The 23,607-nt window shown below is 39.9% G+C and overlaps 1 protein-coding gene and 1 pseudogene across 1 annotated transcript in view; both read right to left on the bottom strand.

Annotated features, from left to right (window-relative positions):
- Positions 1–23,607, bottom strand: part of CRYL1 (crystallin lambda 1) — a 174,470-nt gene that overhangs the window by 12,281 nt on the left and 138,582 nt on the right. Inside the window, exon 6 of the mRNA XM_027877552.1 lies at positions 443–548. Within this exon, the coding sequence (XP_027733353.1) occupies positions 443–548 (106 nt within the window). The remainder of the gene's footprint in view (positions 1–442; positions 549–23,607) is intronic.
- LOC114054399 lies at positions 3,505–4,698 on the bottom strand (annotated as a pseudogene).

Genomic DNA, 23,607 nt, shown 5'->3' with positions numbered 1-23,607 from the left:
GAAGCAAATCAGTGGGGACTTATGTACTCTGCAGAACAGTCACTCATAAGGTTGCCCTTTGAATCCTGAAAGTGGTAGAAGGTACTGTTCTTGGGACTCAACCTGCTGGTGCCAGTGAGAGCTGGGTGAGGGAGCCCCAAGGAGTGTGTCACACCAAGAATAAGGTTTCAAAGAATGTTTACTTATTTCTCCCATGATCATCTCACTTTTTTGAAGCTGGAGACAATAAAACAATTTAGCTATTCACAAGACCTAAAAGATTAGTTAACAAAATGTTAACTTTCTTGTGGGGTTTTTTTGGTGATGTTATTTTCATAAAGCCAGACCTAGTAAAATTACTCGGTTGAGATTTTTTTCTGCCCAATAAAAAATTCAACTGAAATATTTAAATTTCACATAGCAAGGAATTCTCAGTTTGGTCCTAGATCAAATCAAACAGTACCTTCTGCATTGAGATGCATTGTTTCCAAGGGTCCAATAAAGGCATATCGCATTCCAAGACCATCTGACATCACAATATCAAGATCTGAGGGAGATATTAGTCCTTCCTAAATGGAGAAAATGGTATGAAATCAGTCAGTACTCTGAACAAGCAAAGCAATTTGGTTATCAACATCACTGTGATTCAGATGTCTTGAGGAGAATGTCAAGAAATAGCCCTCCAATTCAGCCAATCTATATTAAGCTTCTACTATACTTGTTCTGGTCACTGGGGTACAAGGACAGACAGATTTCACAACAGATAATGGAATAAACAGATGCATGAGGCAATTTAGGGGAATTACACCTGGACAAATATTCCAGAAATCATGTACAGACTTGAAGTGGAACTCTTGTGAGGCCTGATCAACCAGAACATGGCTTTGCAGCCATTGTGACCATGACATTGTGCCCACTTCTGATCTCTGGGGCTCAGTTTCCTCATCTTCAAAATGAAGGGTTTGGATTAAATAATCTCTTAGGTTCCTTCAAATGATCTTTTTAGGTTCAAGCTCTAAATCCTATAATCTACCAGTTGGAGCTTTCAAGAAAGGGAAAGAGGGAAGAAAAATGAGGAAATGAGAACGGGAAAAGCTGAAAAGGGTACTCCTTGCAGTTTCCATTCTCTCAGGAGTGGGGATGGAATTGAAGTCATCAAAAAAACAAATACACATGGATGTCACTTCAAGCTCTTTTAATAAAAGCATTTGATAAAGCACTGCTATGGATCTTAGGTCTGCACTTGGAAAGATGGGACTGCAATATTTTGTAAAGAGGATGTAAAGTGTTACTACTGGAGAACACACTCAACTTGGGCATTTAAATTATTCTGGGCTACAAAAGCCTTCATGGTTGAGGAAGCAGTTATTAAGCAGCTGCTGTGTGCCAGGAGTTATGCTATGTGCATGGGACACAAAGACAAGACAAAATTGTCCCTGCCCTCAAGGAGCTTACATAATAGTAAGAGACAACAACATGGATTTATTTAGTACCCAAATACAGAGTATAAACACAGTCATTTCCAAGGGAGAAGGCCCTAATGACTGGGAAGATTAGGAGAAGCCTCACGTAGGACAATCATCTCCAAATGTTTTTGATCCTATATCCCTTCAGTAAAAACTATTTGAATATATACCCCTAAGGTGGATACATTTACTTATTTAGGAATGTATACTGCACATGTATACTGTACAACTAATAATTATATTATAATAATTACATGTATATTATACACATACACACTATGTATTTATATATAATTATATATTATAAAGCATATGCAAAAATAGAAATTAAAAGAGATAAAGATGAAATATTTAAAGCATTTTTATTTTATTCATTAATAGTTCAAAAAACCTTTTTGCTTTCCTAAAATAGTATCAGTAATAATTTTTTAGTGAGAACAATGTTATTGAATAGGCCCCATTAGTTTTTAGAATTAATTATTATTTATTATTATTTTGAGAATTTGATTTAACACTTTGTGATACAGCAGTATATTTTGATGGTTACTATCCTTAGTTCTCTAAGAGGACCAAAATGACATCACTATGCTAGAGTCAAGTTACAGTGTGTCCGCCTGTGGCTGATCAGACCAATACGAGCTCAGAATGTTCTACCACAGGTTGGGCACAAACAGTCCGTATGAACACCTGGAATGGATTCGCTAAATTTGCACATCTTGAGGTTTTGTTTTTTTTTTTTAGCTACTTCAATTCCGCTTTGCTCATAGAGCGCAGCACCTTCTTTGATAAGGGCATGCCATGTTGGACGCTTCCGTGCCAGCTGATATTAAGAAAGCCAAAGAACAAGGGATAGCATCCCTCTCAACCTCTCTGAATCACGGAATTATTGCCCTTTCCTCAAGATACCTCATACCCCTGATGTGACAATGTTACCATCTGACACACGGGACAAGCGAGAGTGTTAGTGTCAATCTATATAATCAAGTATTAGTAAAACTTAATTTCTCTTTTTTAGAAATATCTTTTATCAGCATTTGTAACAGATTTTATAAACACATAGAGGAAAACCAACAATACTTTGCTCTTTTCACATCCTGTTAATTAGCAGCACCTGATCTGCTGCTATAAGGGAACACAAGAGGCTAGTTTGCAAATAGGGGTCACACAGTGTGGAGAGTAACTTCTATTTGCTTGAGGAAGTCAGGCTATTACAACTGGAGGCTAAAAAGCATGACTGATTGATCAGGATGAACCTTTTTAATTGATTATGCCAACTGTTGCCTGAAATACAGCAGATGTACTTCAGTTAACTATGCTGAAACACTGATTTGGGATGTGCTTATAAATAGCTCTTCCTGGGGGAATGAGCCTTGTTCTGCAACTCTCCCTTTAAACCTGCAAGTAACAAGGTAACCAGATTTCTTCAAGCTCTTTTTTCTTTAGGTAATCATGCTGTCCAGCCAGGCTTCAGAAGTCCTCTTATATTTTTGGATACACTTAGTGGTTTCTCAGATTCCAAACTTGTTTCTTTAGTAACATAGCTTTGCAGGAACATTTTTCTTGCGGCCACCTTCCTGTCTTTCTTGGATTTGGGGTCCTGAAATATCTGAACTATTAGACGGTTATTTTCCTCTTTTATAAGAGCACTTACATATAGTAGTAGAGCCAATTCTTTCAGCAAATAGTCTACAGCTGCTTGTAATGGCAGCATCAGAAATCACAAGAGAGACTAACCCCTACTACCATTCATCTGCATTCCCAGCTCCTGGGAATGTTCCATTTTCTTTGCATTCAAATGTGGGACCTCCAGAGGGGCTATAGGCTGAAGTAATTCATCAACCACATTTAGCTAGAATATGATTATAATATTTTTTACCTAATCTACATAATTCCTTTATTAGTACTGTTGAACAAAGTTTCAAAACAGCCACTCATGATCAAAATTCTCTGGCTGATGAAAACAACTTAAATAAGGTAGTTATGGTACATGTGAAAAAAGAAAAGAAATCTTATCATGACAGACATCTCCTCATAGTAAAAATAAGGCAGCAGACAACTACTACTCATTGGTAGCCTTTTTAAGGTATGCTATCAAGTCTGCCCTTTCTGCCTTCTTAACGTCTGCAAAGATCATTTTTGTTCCAGCGATATACTTCTTGGGGTTCTCCAAGTATTCCATCCATGTATTCTCTCCCCAAGTGATACCTTTGTTTTTGTCAGCATCTGTGTAAAAGAATCTTGGAGACTGATCAGTCTTTCAGTCAGGGAGTCCATTCAGATTAGGTCCAGTCTTGTACTTGCCTCCCTTGTCAATTGTGTGGCACTGGGCATGCTTCTGCACAAAAATCTTCTTGCCCTTCTCAACATTCCCGATTGTGAAGCTGGCTCGGCCTGCACCCTCACACACTCCCTTGCTCACTCCCCACTGCTGGTCTTGACTAGCACTTCCTCTCTTAATGGCATTTCTTGAAGGGCCCAAACCAATGACTCACAGTTCACATGAAGGTCTAAGGTCCTTGTAGAACATGAAGCTTCAGCATCCCACTCTTTTCCATCAGAAAATGAAACTATTTTGCTGAAGGTACCTGCAGGTACTTGGCAGGACAATGACATCTGTTCCCCTCCATGGTTTTCCACCTTCATTTTTTGCTTCTTTCAAAATATATTGATATCAACCCATTAGAGATGCTCTTTTGGAATAATTTTCCCATTCATCTCTTATTCAAAGTTTTCTCTAATGTCTTGTGTTTGGCATTTAATACAGCCATAAAATTCTTCTTCACATATATTCTTTGTGTACAAAAGTGACCTTCTTACTGTCCCTCATACATGGTAGTCCACCTGTAATCTCTAGGCCTCTTCACTAGCTGTCCCCAATGTTTGGAATGTACTTTCTCTTCATTATGTATACATATATATATTCATAGAATCAACAGTTTCCTCCAAGACCCAGGCTCAAGCCCATCTTTCCCCACAAAGTTTTAATTGACTCCCCCTTCCCCCAGTACTAATCTTTCCATCAAAATTACCCTATATTCATTCTGTATCTGTTTGCATGGACCTATGTGTACATGTTGTCTCCTTCAAGAGAACGTAAGCTTCTTGAGGGCAGGGGCTATTTTAAGTTTATCTTTATATCCCCACTGTCTGGCACATAGAAAGTGATTATTAATTAAATGCTTGCTGATTGACTGTCACCTTCCACCAATCCCACTGACCTGACTGCTCCCAGTAGCAGCCCCACGCACCCCATGTTAGCCTCCATGGCTTCCCCAATCCCAGATTCCTGAGCCCTGCTGGCTCCACCCAAGCTTTTGTCAGTCCTGGTCCTGATCCCAATCCAGTGCTGCTAGCCCCACTGTCTCACTGGCATATGTGCCTGGTGCTCCTGCCCCTAACCTTTAGAGGGAGGTGTGGGAAGGGGATAGAGACCAGTAGACTCTTTGGTTGCCACTGCCTCCTATAAAGTGGCCTCTTCAAGAAATTGGCAGTGCTCAGAGTTAAGGAGCCCAGGCCCTTATTTTCTTTGTGGACCTTGACTGATCATCCTATGTACCCCTTAGTATATACAGGCCCCCACTCCAGAGATCATTGATGTAGGAGATGGCACTTAAGTTAAACCCTGGATGCAACTTAGGATAGTAAGAGGCAGTGGTAAAGAGGAAAAGTATTTGAGGGGTCAGGGGAGAGAGTAGACAGTCTGTGAAAATTCATGAAGACAGGAGATGGGATGTCATGTAAATTTTGTCTACAGGGAAATAGCAAGTAGGCTGTTTTGGCTGGAATGTAGAGTGCCCAAAGGAGAGCAATGTACAATAATCCTGAAAAGGTAGGCCAAAGCCAGACTTGGCATAGGGGAGTTGCTCATCTCCTCCTCACCCCCCTCCCATCATTATTTACAAGGGATAAAAGGGACTATGTAAGAAGTTTGCACTTCAACTCTCATCCCTATCTCCTAAACTAGTGCCTTCTTTTACAGATGGAGTATTGTGTGATGAAGGAAAGACTTCTGCCCAGGAACAGCCAAAATAGGTCACCTACAAGAATGCCCCCTGCACCCTCAGTTATGGGCCACCACTATCATCCGCAGCTTTTTGCAGTGCCAGCCTGGAGCAAATGGGCCCCAGTTTAGCGTCCATCTCCACTGGCAGATGACTGAGACAGCCAGATGAAGGGCTCTTCTGTTGAAAGCTCAGCTCTGCAGTTATACTCATGGGGCACATTTACAAACAGTGCTACACACACCTCCATGTAACAACAGGCTCAGACAGGCAGAGGATCATTTGTTTTACTACAATTTACTGGGCAAATCCTTGAGGCTTTCCTTGAAAGGGCTGCCTATTGTATCCTAAGAGGGTGCTACCTTTCAGCCAGGGTGTGTGTGTATGTGGAAGCATCCCCAATCTTACTCAAGGCTGCTGAGCCCCTCCCTTCAAGCCCTAGCCCACTTTGATAGAACCCTCTGTGCCATTTTCCAAGTTCTTAAGTGGGTGGAGAAGCTCCTCCCTGTCTTGCCCATGTTGGGCCCATCTCCTATCTTCTCTCACTGTGCTCAGAGAAATGGAGCCTGGAGCTCCCTCTACTGTTTCTCCTCTTCCTCCCCATCTCTACAAAGTTATTGGGGAAACTCAGCTGCCTACCGTATGTACTGTCTTTTCATGAATGGCAATGGTAAAAAGCCCTAATCAGCTGGTAACTGGAAGGCTGTCATCCCTTTCAACCATTTGGCTATTAAGTAAGAAAAGTTTCTTCAAAAGTTCTGATAAATTCAGAATCCTTCCAGATACAGTAAACATTCACCACTAGATAAAAGATTTAGACATGGAAGAAAGCTAGTTCAATCTTCTCATTTTTCCGATGGAAAAAACTGAATTCCAGAAAGGCTAAGTAACTTGCCCAAAGTCACACAGCTACTTAGTAACAGAGAGAGGATTCAAACCCAGGTCCTCTGGCTCCAAATCTAGTAGTACTCTTTCCCGTTTAGTTATGCATTAAAATAAACAAACAAAAAAAAAGCAAAAAGTGGAGAAATTAAATTAGATCACTTAACTCCAACATCAATTCTTCCCATCAAATTGTTCATTTGAGCAGCTAACAAAAACAAAATTGTCAGACTGACAGAAATTTTTGCTTCATTTTCCCTTCCCTAAAACTGCATCAAGATGGCCTAAAAGTGGTCTGCCAAAGTGAAGGGGTCCAGAGAGATGAAGAAAAGTTCCCCCATTTGACTGTAAGTTCCCTGAGGGCAAAGAATGTCTTTATTTATATTTTTATCTACTTAGTACAGTACCTGACAACAATTGGCGCTTAATAAATATTTATGGACTGAGATAATCCAGAGACTGGAAATTAGCCTGGATAATCCAGAGATTAATTTTTAGCCTAGATAAGAAGGAATTCACTATTCTGAAACTACAGTCAGAAGAGTGTTAATCAGCATACATTTTCCCCTCTCTCAAAATGCTGGTGTATGTATGTGTGTGTAGGGGGGTGGAGTGTTGCTAGCCTTATGACCAATCTACCTAATGGTACCTGCTTTGACATTCCAGAAGCCTGTAAGCACTGTAATGTGTAACCAAACTGGGCAAAGGAAAACTTGTGATCAGTTTTTAAGCTAACATTTCAGACAGCTGTTAAGTTTTAATTTTTTACATTTAAGATCATGAAAGAATGTAAAAACAGAGGCTATGACAATGCAATCCCTCTATATAACTGTATCCATGTATATTTTCCGACTTCAAAGGATACTAGAATGTTTCACATACACAGTGAAGACATAACAAAAGTTCACTTTTATGGGCATATCCAAGGCTATCAATGATAAGGCCTTAAACAAGGCCAAAAAGGCCACTACCCAGCTCCCAACTGATTATGAGCAAAGAATTCTTTCATTCATTGCCACATTTCCTTCACCGTTTTCTACTTCACTTGTAAAATGAATTACTCAGCCATAGAATGGTAGAGGATACCAGTCAGTCCTATGCTATAAAATCATAGTTTCAGATCCAGGAATAACCTTAGAGATCATCTAATCCTACCCCTCCATTTTGCAAATAAGGAAAATTTGGACCCCAAGAGATAAAGTGCTTTGCCTAAGGTCACATGTTTAATTAGCAGCAGAGCTGGAATTCAAACCCACATCTTCTGACTCTAAATTCATTGCTCTTTCCCTGGGTGACATGCCCTCCTCCAGTGGTGCTGTCTGCTTTTGAGAGAGATTGAGTCCCTCCTGGCAGACCTTAGAGGTCAGAAGGGCATAGATTTTGAGCTGAAAGGGACCTGAGAGATCACATGATCCAAATCCTACATTTTACAGATAAGAAAACTGAGGTCCAAGTGACTTGCTGAAGAGCACATAGTAGGTGATCAGGGTTTCGGTCAAAATTGTTCCTTACATAGGGACAACTCCATGCTATCTTTCCTGTAAGTGAACTTTTCAGCCAGAGAAGCCAATCTCTACAAAATGTACTCATTGTGCATTGCACTACACACAATGCTTGGCACTGTTCTAGGGGTTTCAAGCCCAGGTCATTCTACAGAGGCTATGACTATCAATAAATCAACAAGTATTTATTAAGTGTCTACTATATACCAGGCATTATGCTAGTTCTGGGGATACAAATTCAGTCCCTGTCCTCAAGGATCCCTCAGTGAATGAACCATATACCATTTTACTAATGAGTTCAATTCCAACCAAACAAATATGTGACATATCTGACCTTGAGAATGCCAACAATTTGATAAGAAACTGAGGGTGTGACTTGTTTCAGCTCAAAAGATTAAACTGGCTAAAGAATCCTAGGAGAATCATTGGTTAGTACTTTACAGACTTTCTGGATTTTTCAAACTCTCTGGCATGTTATTGTGGTCTGGTTAATTGACTATTACTGTTATTACTAATAATAACAATAATAAAAGCATTGCTATTACTGCTACCTAATTTTTTTTTACATTGCATTCTTTGGAATAAAACAATGTCAGGGTATAAGTAGAAAGAGACCTCAACTAGTTATGCAATTTTTACATTACAGAAAACACAACAATAAAAATACTGTATTAAGGGTTAAGACTACATGTCTTGCACCATGCCCTGAAAGTTGGTGGAGTGGGCTGTGCCAAAACAAAGTAGATGAAAAATCCACCGAAGTCCCTTTAAACACAACTCCCCGCTTCTACTTCCTTCTGGATGGAATTTGGGAACTGTCAGAAGGAACACCTGGAGCATGATCAATCTATTAGTCAGCAGCTTCTGCCTGGGCTCCAGTAAAACCCTCCTCAGATGCCTCAGGGTGGTGGGGCCATGACTCAGGCTTCTTAAAGGCTATGCCAGCCCAGGCAGGTTCTACCACACCACAGAGGTTTGGAGGACGGGCTCAGCAAAGGACTATACAGGGTGTCCTAAAAGTCTCAGAGAACTTTCAAGCTTATTAAAGCTTTTAACACAGCCTGTATATATGTTATCTAAGGGATGGCCTCACAAGTTTGGAGGAGAATCATCCACCATATGACCATGATGTGATGAATTTTTTGACCACAGCAACCATTGAAGATTCCTTAATTATTAATATTAATTAATATGTCTTAATAGAGTGGTTGTAATCTCTATCAGTGCAGGAGTATCCACACCAAGGAAATCAGATTCTTGAAGTACTGAACTTTAACTATCTGGGTCCTCAATGGTGATGACCCCTGCCTTTGGGGAGCTTGCAAGCTAATGTTTGTTTGTTAATATGTTTTGTTTTGACATGACACTTCCCAACAGACACCCAAAAAAACCCTTGACACACAAGGTACATTCCTCAAAAATTAATTTAAGCCAAAGGTTCTTAATATTTTTTGTGTCATGAATCCCTTTGGCATTCAGGTGAAGCTTATGGACAGAACCCTTCCCAGAATAACAGTTTTAAATAGATAAAATGAAATACATAGAACTACAAAAGAAACCAATTATATTGAAATATATTGATCAAAATGTTAAATAAACTAGTTCATGGATCCTCAGGTGAAGAACCCCTGATATAAGCAAAACCTTCTAAGACTGATTGTGACTGAGAATACAGTTATCCTTTCCACATTATAACTTTCCCCATTGTGGTTTCGATATATCACAGGTCATCATAAGAAATTAAATGGGACTTTTGGGAGGGGTTTTGCAGAAGCCACTGACATGATTTAGAAATTCAGAAATGCATAAAATATATGTATAGTATTGTATAATATCAACATATTTTATCTTTTAATACCATAATAATTTAGATTTCTTTGGTATGAAAGGAGGGCAAAATAATTTTACATGGATTTTCCAGATCACAAGGGCACTGCGCCCCTAACCCCCGTGATGTGGAAAGGATAACTGTATACTTAAAATGCAGTTGGAAAGTCATGACACATGAAAATGATTAATTATAAATGAAGGTTTCCATAGATAAAATAGATAAGGGGAGGAAAGGGGAAATACATTCAGTCTAGGAATGCAGCAGTTACATAGTGAGAGAGGTATGCTCTAAGACAGCACTAAGATCCTAATTACTTATAATTTTCACCTACATTTCTCCTGCCTCCTCTCTCCTACCTATCTATAAATAAATTCATTCTCTTAGGATACCCACCTTTCCATTATTCCCTTCTGTAATCTCAACCATTCATCAGCTTATATACTCTCTAAATATTTTTTTTTGGTTTACGAAAGGACTTCATCATCACATATTTTACTGTGCTTTTAACATTTTTTTTTGAAGTTTCATTGGTCCCATTTGTTTTCAGACCACAATCATTTCCCCACTTAAACATCCTCCCTATCAAATCCTCCTTTGAGAAGAAAAAAAGAAAGGAAAAGAAAGAAAGAAAACCATCTAAGCAAAACCAATCATCACAACAACCTTATTGGATGGTATACGCTACGTTGCTCACTTGCAGTCCCCCTTCACTCTTCTGATTGGAGGGAAAGTATGTTTCATCAGCAGTTCTCTGGAGCCAACTGTAGTCATTAAAATTAATCGATTCGCCTTTACTTTAAGAATTTCATCACACCATCTTCCCCACCATCCCGTATATCCACCTGTCTCAATTTTCAACTTATTCATCCTCCCTATATTCTTTTTCTTCTGTTTTCTCTTGCTCTTCTCATTAGGTTGTTGTTGTTCAGTCATGTCCAACTCTTTGTGACCCTATTTAGGGTTTTCTTGGCAAAGATGCTGCAGTGATTTGCCATTTTTTTCTCCAGCTCATTTTTACAGAAGAGGGAAATGAGGAAAACAGGGCTAAATGATGTGTCCAGGGTCACACAGCTAGTAAGTGTCTAAGGCCAGATTTGAACTCAGGAAAAGGAATCTTCCTGAGTCTAGGCCTGGCACTCTATGCATTGCAACTCTTAGCCGCCTTTATCGTTAGATTATGGCATTTTTGAACTAGGAGTAACCTTAGATATCATATTTTGGTAGAGGAGGAAGAGTCCTGGATTTGGAATCAAAGAACCTGTATTCAAATCCTGGCCACGCTAGTGAGTCATCGCTGCCATTTCAGCAGACCAGTTCATCACTTTGGGTCTCTAAAATGAAGGGGTTGGACTAAATGGTCTTTGAGGCTCCTTTCATCTGTAAATCTTATGATCTACTCCAACCTGCATATTTCATGGATTAGGACATTTAGACCCATTGAGGTTAAATGATTTGCCAGAAGTTACATCCATCTGGGGGTTTGCAGTCAGGATTAGAACTCAAGTCTCCTGGCTCTCAGGTCAATGTTCTTTTTACTATAGCATCATCTTTTTTTTTTCATTCTTCTTTCATGCCACTCTTCCTCAGTTTTTCTTCCTAATTTCTCTCCCCATCCCTTTTTTGGCTAATTCCTGGCTTTAAAAAATCTTCCTTTTTCCTACTTTAGCATACATTATTCTATTTTAAATCATAATTTGTCCAGCATTTTATGTGTGTTTTGCTGGGACAAATGCACCTTCCATTTAGATTCTGTGCCTCTCGTTTAAGAGATCCATGTGATCCATGTGATCATGTGAACCATGTGATCCATGTGATCCATGAAGAAGTCCATTTGACCATTTGAGGGCTCCCAACCAGCCTCCAAGTACAAACCAGGGAGGAAATGTGTTCAAGAGGGCCCACAGAATATTCATTCAGTATTTTTCCAATGCTTACCATGTACTACTAGGGTGCTGGGAAGTATAAAGTCAAAAATGAAACTGTCTCTGCCCTCAAGAAGCTTATATTCTTTTGAGAGAAAATCACACATAGAAGCTCGTGAAATGATATTAACAAAGAAGCAGCAGCAGAATGGGCATGTATAGGCATCTGGTAACCACAGAAATATATTCTGGATGCCTGCTTTGGAACATCTGACTGGTGAGACATCGTTGCAACAGAGGATGGTATAGGTGCAGAATTCAAAGCACCTTCTGTGAAAACCGGGCATGAAGAAAATATGGCCTTTCCCATGGGAAACTTTAAGTTGCTCCTGGATATATTTTCTTCTTTTACAGTATGTTAACTTAACCTGCGTCCTTCACACTCAGCAACATGAAGTTGGCCCTAGAGCAAAACCTTCATCAACTCTATCCCACACACCACTGCCTTCCAGGTAGATGGTGAGGCAGGCAAGTTTAGTTTAAAAAAAAAAAAAAGAAAGAAAAAAATACAAGAGGCTGCTGTTCAGCTGTCATATTATTACTCAGGCACTTGTGGTTGGAGCCATTTGATCACTGTCTGCTGCTAATGCCTACATGCCTTTGTAGGGAGAAACATAAATATTCATACAGAACAGCACAGAGGCATTTTGTTAACCAGAGTGTTGATCCGTACACCGTGTCTTAACTAACACAACAGGAGAAGGAATGGCTCTCAGAAGAACTTCTCTGGAAAGGTATTCCAAGAACACTTTGAGCGATGAAAGCAAAGGGGAGTGACTATGATCTGAAGGGACATGACAACTGAGCGACCTGAAGATGCAGGAGAGCCAAAGACCATTGGGAGATAAGTGTGGCGCTAATATGGTAATCTCTGTACAGTAACCAGGCTGCCTAAGGAAGGCCAAACTAGCCCAGGTTTCAAACAGAGCGGGTCAAAGCTTCTGAGAAGATAAAAGAAAGGGACGATGGGAAGGGGAGGAATTTTGAACAGATAACATTTATTAAATTCAGCTGCCTTGTAATGTCCCAGAAACATCCCCAAGGGACAACATGATGGGGCTTTTTAATAAATCATACGTGCACTAACGTTCTCCTCTACTGCATCATCACAGGGTGGAGATGACCTCAAGTTAGGCTTTGGGAGTAGACAGCAAGTTGTAGCAGGTCTTACACCAAGCAGGAAAGGCTTTGAGTGTAAGCCCAGTCACAGATTGCATGTCTGCTGTCTGGGGACAAGCCTAGCTAAGTTTGGAGAGGTTCATTCTCCCGCTTGGCTAAAAAGTGATGAAGCAATTCACAAGAAGAGGCAGCACAGAGCAGACAATAGTGGGCCAGCTCTGGAGTCAGGAAGTCCTGGGTTCAGGGAAGCCCACTTGACTCTGACAAATGTGGGATATATAACCTCAGCACTCAAACTGCTCTCTAACACTGTAAATTATAGATGAGTTGCCAGATTTTCACTGATAGAGGGAGTTTTCATGATTGGAGGAGTCACACCAATGAAATCACATATCCACTCATATCCATGGCTAAGAATTATCGAATGGTAGAAAAAAAATCCTAGATCTTAGAGGTGGCAAGGATCTTAGCAATCATCTAGTTCTATTCCTTCTCAAAACAAACAAACCCACAATAATAAGGCCTAGAACAGCTAAGATCTTTGTATGTTCAAGGAGTCCTCACACTCAGAAAGTCCCAGAACTCTGAAGTTCTAGAATACTGAAGTTAAGTCTTTTACACTAAAACCCAGTGACTTCAGAATTTCTCTCATCAGACATTTTAGTGCCATAAATATAAAAACTTTAAAAGATAATAGAAGGGGGCGGCTAGGTGGCACAGTAGATAGAGCACCAGCCCTGAAGTCAGGAGGACCTGAGTTCAAATCCGGCCTCAGACCAAAAGACTTGACACGTACTAGCTGTGTGACCTTGGGCAAGTCACTTAACCCCAATTGCCTCACTAAAAAAAAAAAAGATAATGGAAAAAAGTAAGTGTCTAATTTTTTCCTTTTCCTTTTTCTTTCTTCCTTTTTCTTTTTTCTTTTCTTTTCTTTTCTTTTTTTTGAGATTGAGTCTCCCTCTCTAGCCTGGGCTACAAGTTCAGCAGTCACTCATGGGACCCCACTACTAGTAGAAACAGAAGCTTTGACCCCTTCTGTTTCTGATCTGGGCCAGAATGCCCCTCCTTAGGCAGCACCTTACAAGCCCCCACACTCCCAGAGAAAGGAAGGGTAAAGGCAGTAGAGGTAGGGAGGTGGTTCAACATATTAGTGTTAGACTTTCTGTGAACACCCAAATGACTATATCCCTATTGAACTCAAGCCACCAGCAGGGGATTGCAGACATGCACCACCACTACTTTTTCAATTTTGTTAAATGTATACTTTTATGTGAACGAATATATAATTCTCTGCTCTGCAGTAACAGTATAATTGTACCCCAATTAATTAATTGTTTAAGAAAAAATCTTTGTGACAAAAAACTTTATGAACCATACATGTACAGAGCTAAGACCGCACATATTCCAGTTCTAACAAAAATCCCTCTGGGCACAGCTACCCTGAGTTCCACCCATGTTGCATGTAAATAGGACCAGTCCTATATAAAGTTTTTCTGCTTACTCCTCAGCCTTCCTTTTTTATGCCCCATTCCTACCTCAGGCACCCCATACCTATTGCTCTCTTCACTAATATCCTTTTTGAAAACAGGAAAGAAGCTGATGTCATTGTCTACATTTATGATTGACATACCACTAGACTTCAGTGGGAATGAGGCTCAATGTATTCACTCCATCAGTACTCGTTCTTTGAGTCATACATCTAACTGTGGAATATCAGTAATGGGAATCATGAATGCATGCACATGGAAAGATCTTCTATGACATTCCAGGCCTGGAAACTGCACAGGTTCTTTATTCATCTTTGGAAAAAGAAATAGCGTTTGGCCTAGCCACTGTTTTTCTGGCTAGAAAAAAGGAGTCAGTGTCCCCTACCCTTCCAGCAGCCCACCTTCACTCACCCCATCCTTCCAGATCAAAGCTGGTAGTCAGGAGACCCAAATTCTAGTCTTAATAAAGCACTGTGACCTTAGGCAAATCACTTAATGGCTTCAGTTTCCACAGCAGTAATGGGAATAGCAATACTCAAGACTCATATCTCACTGGTCTGCTTTAAAGAAGAGCTTTGTAAATTTTAATATCCCCCCCCAAAAAATGTAAAGAATTATGATCAATCAATCCCAAGTATATGCTCAACATTGAGAATACATGTACAAAGAATGAAACAAAATCTACCCCAAGGAACAAGTCCCTGGTCAGTTTCCTTGGTCCTAAGAAGGACATATAGAACTGTACATAGCACAAATATAAAACTAATAAAAACATATGTATACTGAGTAGTTTAAAAAAGAAGGTAGTTTTGGAGGGAGGGCATGAGCAATTGGAGAACATGAAAGATAGCGCTTGAGCTGAGTCTTAAAGAAAGAGAGGAACTCTATGAGAGAGTGCTTTCCAGTCATGGAGGACAGCCAGTGTGAAGATACAGAGATGGAAGGATGCTTGCGTAGGAAGAGGAAGAAGACCAGTTTGGCTGGATTGCTGATTGTGGAGGGGGAGTAATGCTTAACAAAGCTAGAAAGACAGGTTGGGACCAGGTTGTATATGGCTTTAAAAGCTAAACAGAGAAGTTTATATTTGATCCTAGAGGCAACAGGAAGCAGCTAGAGTTGACTGAATTGGGGAGTCATGCAGTCAGATAGGTGCTTGATAAAAACTACTTTGGCAGTGGCGTGTGGCATGGATTGGAGGCAGGGAGAGACTTCAGAGACTCGAGGCAAGAAGATCAATTAGGAGGCTGTTGAAATAATTTAGTCAAGAGGTGATGAGGGCCTGAAGTAAGGTGGTAACTATGTGAGTGCAAAGAGATATCAGATGTGAGAGATGCTGGGAAGGTAGAAATAGTAAGACTTGACAACTGACTGGATGTGGGGGTGAGGAGATCGAGGAGGCCAGGATAATCAGAGGTTATGAATCTGGGAGATTGGAAGGATGGCAGTGCTTTCTACCAAAATAAGAAAGTTTGGAAGAGAAGAGGGTGTGGGTGGAATAATAATGAATTAGTTTTGATGCTAATTAGGAACATGGACACTTACTTTGTTTCAAGTTCTGTGCCAATATAAAAAGGGCTGAGATATATATATATATAGATAGATAGATAGATAGATAGATAGATAGATAGATAGATATGTAATTTGTGAATATGGAGACTTTCCTTTTGTTACTGACCTCCTTAGGGTATAAACCTAATAGTGGAATCTTTGAGTGAAAGGGCATGGTCTATATTTTTTTAAAAGTGTAAGCATCCATATGACACTAAAGCATGTGTTAGATTCTTGATGCTACCCTACAAATAGAAAAAGTTACTTCTGCTATACTGAGAACAGTCTATTATATACTCAATGACCAGGATTGAATCACACATTATTCTGATAGATTCATGCCTTTCTACAAGCTTTGGATCTTCCAAATATGTAATCATTACATAGAACAAGGCTCAACAACCACTGGTAACACAGTGACTGCATTCTTACTAAAATAATCCTTTAGACTCTGACTTCTGACACAATGGACCAGGTTCATTCTTGGGCACCTTTCTCTAATATCGGTATCACTGGTTCATGACCCCAAAGACTGTCTGAAAACACAAGAATCTGGCTCTTTCCCAAGGCCCTCAGCAATAGTGAAACACTTAGGCTAACATAAAATGGATTTATTTAATTCAATAGTGAACACAAATAGAACATGTAACATAGTTCTTAGTTTTGCCCTTAGCAAAACTCCTAGAGAGCTCTAGCAAGTCTCCACAGATTCACGGCACTACACCTAATGAAGTCCTAGCCACAAAAGTGCAATCATAGTCCCTTTCATTACTTTACAAGTACGTGTCCAGGCTTATCTGATGTAAGCATTGGGAGAGCATCTCCATTCAACCCTCTGGCAGATCTGTACGGCTCAGCTCTCTGCGTCTCTCTGTCACTCCTGTACTCTGTGAGCACAGCACCCAAGGCTGTGCTAGGTTACTATTCCTCTCCCCCATAACACCCCCCCACACCTTCTACACCCACTCACTGAGTTAGAAAATACAAGTATTCTTATCCCTATTTACAGGTGAGGAAATTGAGGCAGAGAAAAGTTAAGTAACTTGTTCAAGGTCAAACAATATGTATCAGCACTGGGATTCAAACCCTGGTCTTCCCTATTCCAAACCCAGTACTCTATCCATTACCCCAAACTCTCTCACATCTCCAACTGGCTTTCAGACATCTTGAACTGGATGTCCAGTAGATACCTTAAACTTAGTATGTCCAAAACAGAACTCATTATCTTTCCCCTTAAACCCTCACCTCCTCTGACCTTCTATTACTGTAGAGGGGGTGTACGGGATCTTCAAGAAGGACTAGCACTTCTGGAGTGAGGGCTTCTGAGCCCTTTTCAGGGCTGCTCACCCACCTTTGGCGTCCACCAAATTCATCCAACTCCCACCTACGGCTCCAAGAAGCTGGAGCATGGGCAGCTGCCACACCCCGGTAAACTGTCTCGGCAAACTGGCTAAACCACGGTTGAGGGTAACCAACATGCCTCCATCCCACTGGTGAGTTATGGGGAAGTCTACTCCAAGCATATGAAGGCTTCCCCTGGCAGAATGGGAGGATTAGAACAATTTGTTCCAATGATCACAAAGGCGGCTAAAGAAAATACTACGAAGAAGCACTTAGAGCTTGGTCAGACATCGAAGACAAGGTCATCTGCTGCATCCCAGACCATCACCAGGAGTGTTGACTTTCACCCTGACACCGGACTTTGATGACTCAGGAAAAGAGAGTGAGGCCTTTGAATAACAACAACAGCTGCTGCTGCAGAGGGTGTGAACACCATTCTCCATCCCTCGGGCTCACAGCCTAGGAGTCAGCCTAGATTCCCCACTATTTCTCACCCACCCTTATCCAATCTATTTCACCTTTACAACATCTCTCAAATATGCCCCCTTCTCTCCTCTGACACTGCTACCACTCTAGTGCAGGCCTTTGTCACCTCAGTCATATCTGGATTATTGCAATTGCCTGCTGGTAGACTGGCCTGCCTCAAGCTTCTCTCCACTACAATCCATTCTCCACTCAACTACTAAAGTGATTTTCCTGAAGCACAGGTCCCATCATGTCACCTTCCTACTCAAAAAACTCCAGTGACTTTCTATTGCCTTCAGGGGTCAAATACAAAATGCTCTGTTTGGCATCCAAAGCCCTCCACGATCTAGCCCCCTCCTACTTTTCCAGTCTTCTTACACATTACTCCCCAACATGTATGTTTTGATCTAGTGACACTGACCTCCTGGCTGTTCCATGAACAAGATACTTCATTTCTCAGTTCTGGACATTTTCTCTCGCTGCTCCCCCATCCCTGGAATGTTCTCTTCTCCTCTGCTCTGACTACTGACCTCCTTGGCTTCCTTTAGTCCCAACTAAAATCCCATCTTTCACTGGACACCTTCCCTAACCCCTCAATTCTAGTGCCTTCCTTCCATTAACTATTTCCTATTTATTCTGTCTATAGCTTACTTCGTATATATTTGTTTTCAGGTTGTCTCCCTCACTAGATTGTAAATTCCTGAAGAGCAGGGACTGTCTTTTGCCTCTTTTTGTGACCCCAAAACTTAGCATAGTGCCTGGCACATTGTTCAGTTGTTCAGTTGTGTCTGACTCTCTGTGACCCTGTGGACTTGTCCATGAGTCAAAGATACTGGAGTGGTTTGCCATTTCCTTCTCCACTGTAGCCCCATTTTATAGATGAGGAACCAAGGCAAATAGTGGTTAAGTAATTTGCCCAGGGTCACACAGCTATTAAGTTACCTGAAGTTGCATTTGAACTCAGATCTTCCTGACTCCAGGCCAGTGCTCTATCCATCGCACCACCTAGCTGCCCCATGCGCCCCTATGCCTGGCACATAGCATGCACTTACTAATGTTTACTGATTGATTTATGTTACCTGTAAAGTATATCAGTAGAAAGCGGTATGACTAGAAAAGTCAGTGGGCCAATCATGCAGTGAGAGAAGAACTGACAAAACATTTCATGTGTCTGGTACTCAAAATGTCAAGAAATCTAAGAGAAGGCCCCTAGCACACTGAATGGATTACATGCAGGAATAAGAGTTACATGTGACTAGAAGGCATAGATAGACTGCATTATGCATTGCATTACTGAAGGGAGTAACCACTTTGATAAAATCATTGATCTATCGACATATCCATTGAAATATTAAAGAAATGTGTATATCTTGGACAAATGTTAGAGACAGACACTGGCGTAGCCCCAGAATGGGAAGAAGAGATTAGGCTGAATCACAGATGCGCAATAATTGTACAGCTTCGATGCTAAACTAGAAACACAGAATCTCAGAGTTAAAAGGAACTTGTAATCAGAAGCCATCTAATCTGACCCATGCCCTAACAAGAATCCTTTCTACAACACACCCAAAAAGTGGTCATCTGGCGTTTTCCTGAAAGCCTCCAGTGAGAAGGAACCCACAATTTCCCAACATAGTACATTTTATGTTTGGACAGTTCTAATTGCTGGAAGTTTTTCCCTGACAATAAGCCTAAATTGGCTTCTTTGCAATTACGATACACTGTTCTACATCTAGAATAACCAAAAAATTAGAAAGGTAAACAGAGAAATAGAGGGAAATCACACCAAAGTACAATATGCTATGAGAAAAACAGTCCTTTTAAAATTTAAAAAAATGCACATTTTAATATTCAACATATATGGAAAAGGAAATTGGGCATGAAACTATGAATTTCTTTAACATACCACATGCTTTTAAAATATGCATATATACGCATGTGTATGTATGTATAATAAATTTAATATCTTATTTTCAAAACTGTCTTGCATTCCCGTGCTGCCTTCTGTTTTCCTCTGTGCACTTTTTTGCATCATCATCATCAAGACCCTTCCTATTACTCCTCAATAATTAAAATAAAAATCCCAAACCTTGTAACAGATAAGTACAGTCAAGCAAAAGAAATCCACATCATAGCAATGACCAAAAAATGTACGTTTCTCTTCACACCTTCTCTCCATATGTTTTCTTCAGGAAGTAGATAACATGTCCCATCTTAAGTCCTCTGGAGACATTGCTGGTATTTGTTTCGAATAGAGTTCTTAAGCCTTTCAAAGTTGTTTTTCTTAACAACATAATAATCAACAAATAAACTTTCTCTTGATTTTGTTCACTTCACTCTGCATCAGTCCCTACTTCCAGGATTCTCGAAAATCATCTCTTTCATCATTTCTTATGAAACAATATTTGTTATATTTATATATCACAATTTGTTCAGCCATTCCCCACTAATTGAAGGACTATGCCCTAATTTCCATTTTTTTTCCATTTTTTTCCCTTTTCTTTTCTTTTTTTAATCTCTCTTTTAGGATCAGGGAGTTTGTTTTGCTTGTGGTTGTTCTACATCCTGGGCCATCTCTAGTTGTCCTGATCTATATCTGGAGTCACTGGACCCAGATGGCTCTGGAGGAGAAAGTGAGGCTGGTGACTTTGCACAGCCCTCTCTCACTCAAATCCAATTCAATTGCAAGTCATATCATCATCTTCCTGATGTCCTAGTCCTCTTTGAGAACAAAAGATAAACCACACACAACAACCCCCGGGTATTATCCTTCCAGTTAACTCCTTTCGCTCTCACCACCCCTATCCCTGCTTATTTTCCTTTCAGTTTGGTATGCTTTTATACCAAACTCTGTGTATGTGTATAATTTATATATGTTTAAAACTCTTTTGTATATTTCAGTTAAGAATGAGGTTCACCTGATATCTGCTCCCCCAACCTTTTCCTTCATGTTTGTATATTCTTCTTCTCAAGCACCCAAATTGAGAAAAATAAATTCTATCTCCTTCTTCTTCCTTTCTATCTTATTATAGGCATTTCACCCTTACTTTTCTTTCTCCTCTTAAAAACCTTAGGACTAAACCAATTTACCCCCACAAGTCCTTAGTTTTTCTTATTTAATTAATTCAATAACCTTTGAAGACATTAAGGTTCTAAAGGGATATTTGCTTCTTCTCCTCTATTAGAACCTATTCCAATTATTCAAATAAATTTACATTTCTAAGTTTTCTTGACTCTTTTATTTGTGTTTCAAAGTTCTAAATCAACTCTGCTGTTTTCATAAGGAATACCGGAAAGTAATTTTTTTCTACTAAAGGTCAGGTTTCTTCCCCTGTCAGATTATATTCAACTTTGAGAGGTAAATTATTCTTGGTTGTAATCTTATATCTTTTATTTTTAGGATACTGTATTCCACGATCTTTCATCCATAGTAAAGGCTTCCAGGTTTTGTGTGATCCCAATTATAGTTCCTTGATATCTGAACTGCTCGTTTCTGGCTGGTTGCAATATTTTTTCTTTGATATGAAAGCTCTGAATTTTGGTTATGATATTCATGAGATTTTTCCTCATGGGTTTCTTTCAGAAGGTGCTTGGATTCATTCTTTGATTCTAGTAGATCTAGGATGTTTTCATTTATGATTTCTTGAAATATACTGTTTAGGCTTTTTATTTTTAATCATGGTTTTCAGGAAGTCTAGTGGTTCTTAAATTATTTCTCCTAGACTTTGTTCTCAAGATTTGTTGTTTTATTATCTGGCACTTTACATTTTATTTTACTTTATTACAATCTTTTGATTTTGTTCTAATATTCCTTGATGTCTCATGGAGTCACTTATTTCTGTTTGACCTATCAATTTTCAGGGAGTATGTCACTTGGGAAAGATTTATCATTTTTTGTCCTTCCAATTCTTTCCTCAAGAGTTTTAACTTCATTTATTATCTGTTGCTTCACTTCTTCTAAGCATTCATGTAGTCCTTTTAAAAATCAATTTTTCCCCTTTTAGTCTTTCCTTACAGTTGTTAGGGTGTTACTCCACACTTCTATGTTAGATTTTGGGGCATCTCTGTATCTATTACAATTCCTTAGAGTGGTCTGTGTCTTCTTTGGTTAGCTCATCTCTTCAGCCTTAGTTCTTGTGCTGGGGCTTTGTGCCAGGATTAGACTAGTCTTTAACCTCTTTTTTGGCTTTTGAGATAGGATGACTTGGTTTTGCTTGGTCTCTGGCCACAGCACGTGGATTCCCCTGCTTACCCTCCACTTGTCAGCTCCCCTTGAAATTCTGAAGTTCAGAGAATTAGATCTTCAGGGGTCTCTATGGTACCTCAGGATAGAGTGGTAGAAACCTCAGCGTCTGGGGCTGCGCTCTCCCCAGTTTAATGACTGCAACCACACTATGGGTTTCCAACCATCCTGGGGAGGTGGTTACCAACACATGATTACCATGAGCTTTTATCATAGTTTTTTTTTAAAGAACCACCCCAGGGTGGTTGGGCTTCTCATGGGAAACCTCCACTTACGGTGCTTTACGATACAAAGCCTTGCAGGTTACCCATATATACCCATGGCTCTGGTCAATCTCTTGTGCCATAGTAGACTACCATCTTGTGTGCCTGAATGAGGCCCCTTTTCCCATTACTTGTGGACTTTTACATTTTTGCACAGTTCTGGGGGAGAAGTCGTCACTCAAGAATGTTGCTCATTGAAATTTCTTGAATGTTATTCACTCTAGTGCTGTTTTTAAGGATTTGTTTTGTTTTGTTTTGCTGAAGAAGGGGTGGGAGAAGAGGACTGTCTCCATTCAGAGAGATTTCTTGGCTAGAAGAGGAGGCTCTTTCCACTAGAGGACCAAGAATATGGGGCCATGAATTGCCTACAGCTCTTCTGCTGTAATGAATCCTAGGGGTTGGCAGAAAAGACTCAACACAAATAGCAATATTCCCAGAAAAGAAGTGAGGCAGAGTGGGTCTGAGGAGAAGGAATACACAAAACCAACCCATGATTACCACTAGTCTTTATCAGAGTTTGTTTTTTTTTAAGCTTTTTACATTCATACTTTTCAAGAACAATTAACTGATCTACATCTACACTTGTTTGGGGGATTGAGGATTATGTTTGTTATTTAATATAATTTTAAAGCAAGTCTTCTTAACCTGGAAGTCTATGAACTTCCTTTTAGATATTTTGATAACTATATTTCAATATAAATGGTTTCCTTCATAATCCTATACATCTTATTTTATATTCTGAGAAAGGATCCCTAGGCTTCACCAGATTGCCCAAAGGCTCCATGACACACACAATAAAATTAAGAAACTTTGCTTTAAAGGCTTTCCATGGCCCTGCATGACTCTTCCTGTCATGTGACTGGATACTGGCAATGCTCTCATTGTCTTTCCCTTCTTCTACCTTAGCATTTTGCTATTGGATGCACTCCAGGTGAGTTATAGCCTGAGGTGGGGTCCACATTTACCTACTGAGAAAAAAACTTCTGAGATAACCTCACCTTCCTGCTACCTGTAAAAGATTGCCCTGGACATGCTTTCTCATGCTTTATCTCCTCCAGCTTTAAATGCCTCAAGTCACAAGGTCACTACAGAGCCACCTGCAGAAACTTCTTCCTCTGATGTTGGCTTTGTATGAAACAAATGTTCTCTCTTCCTCCTCATTCGTATGGCTTCATTTTGGTCCTGCGTTTCTTCTTAATATTAGATTTCTAAACAATTGGCAGGTAATGTGCTTATTTTGTTATTGAGAAGCTAGTAAATGCCTGGGTCTACATATTTATAGAAAGAGAGGTCAAGGTACTAAGCACTCTGACATGTATGTGGTTTATTATAAAAAAGAGAAGAAGGAAAACATCCTCTTTTGCCACATGTAAAAATTAACCAAAATGTTACACAGAATGGAAAAGTTGATCTGAAGATTCCTACCAAAACCCCTGGTACTGAGTCTCAACTGAATGCTTTGTATAGTAGACAGAAGCACTGTGGAGCTCAGCAAAAAAGGCAAGAGTACCATCATTGTTCTACAAATGAGGAAACTATGGGAGGAGGGGGAAGAAAG

This window comes from Vombatus ursinus, unplaced genomic scaffold (assembly GCF_900497805.2).
Source record: "Vombatus ursinus unplaced genomic scaffold, bare-nosed wombat genome assembly UNPS02014813.1, whole genome shotgun sequence".
In the NCBI taxonomy this organism is placed as follows: domain Eukaryota; kingdom Metazoa; phylum Chordata; class Mammalia; order Diprotodontia; family Vombatidae; genus Vombatus; species Vombatus ursinus.
The sequence above is the reverse complement of the archived record's forward strand: the minus strand, read 5'-3'. Positions and strand labels throughout refer to the sequence as shown.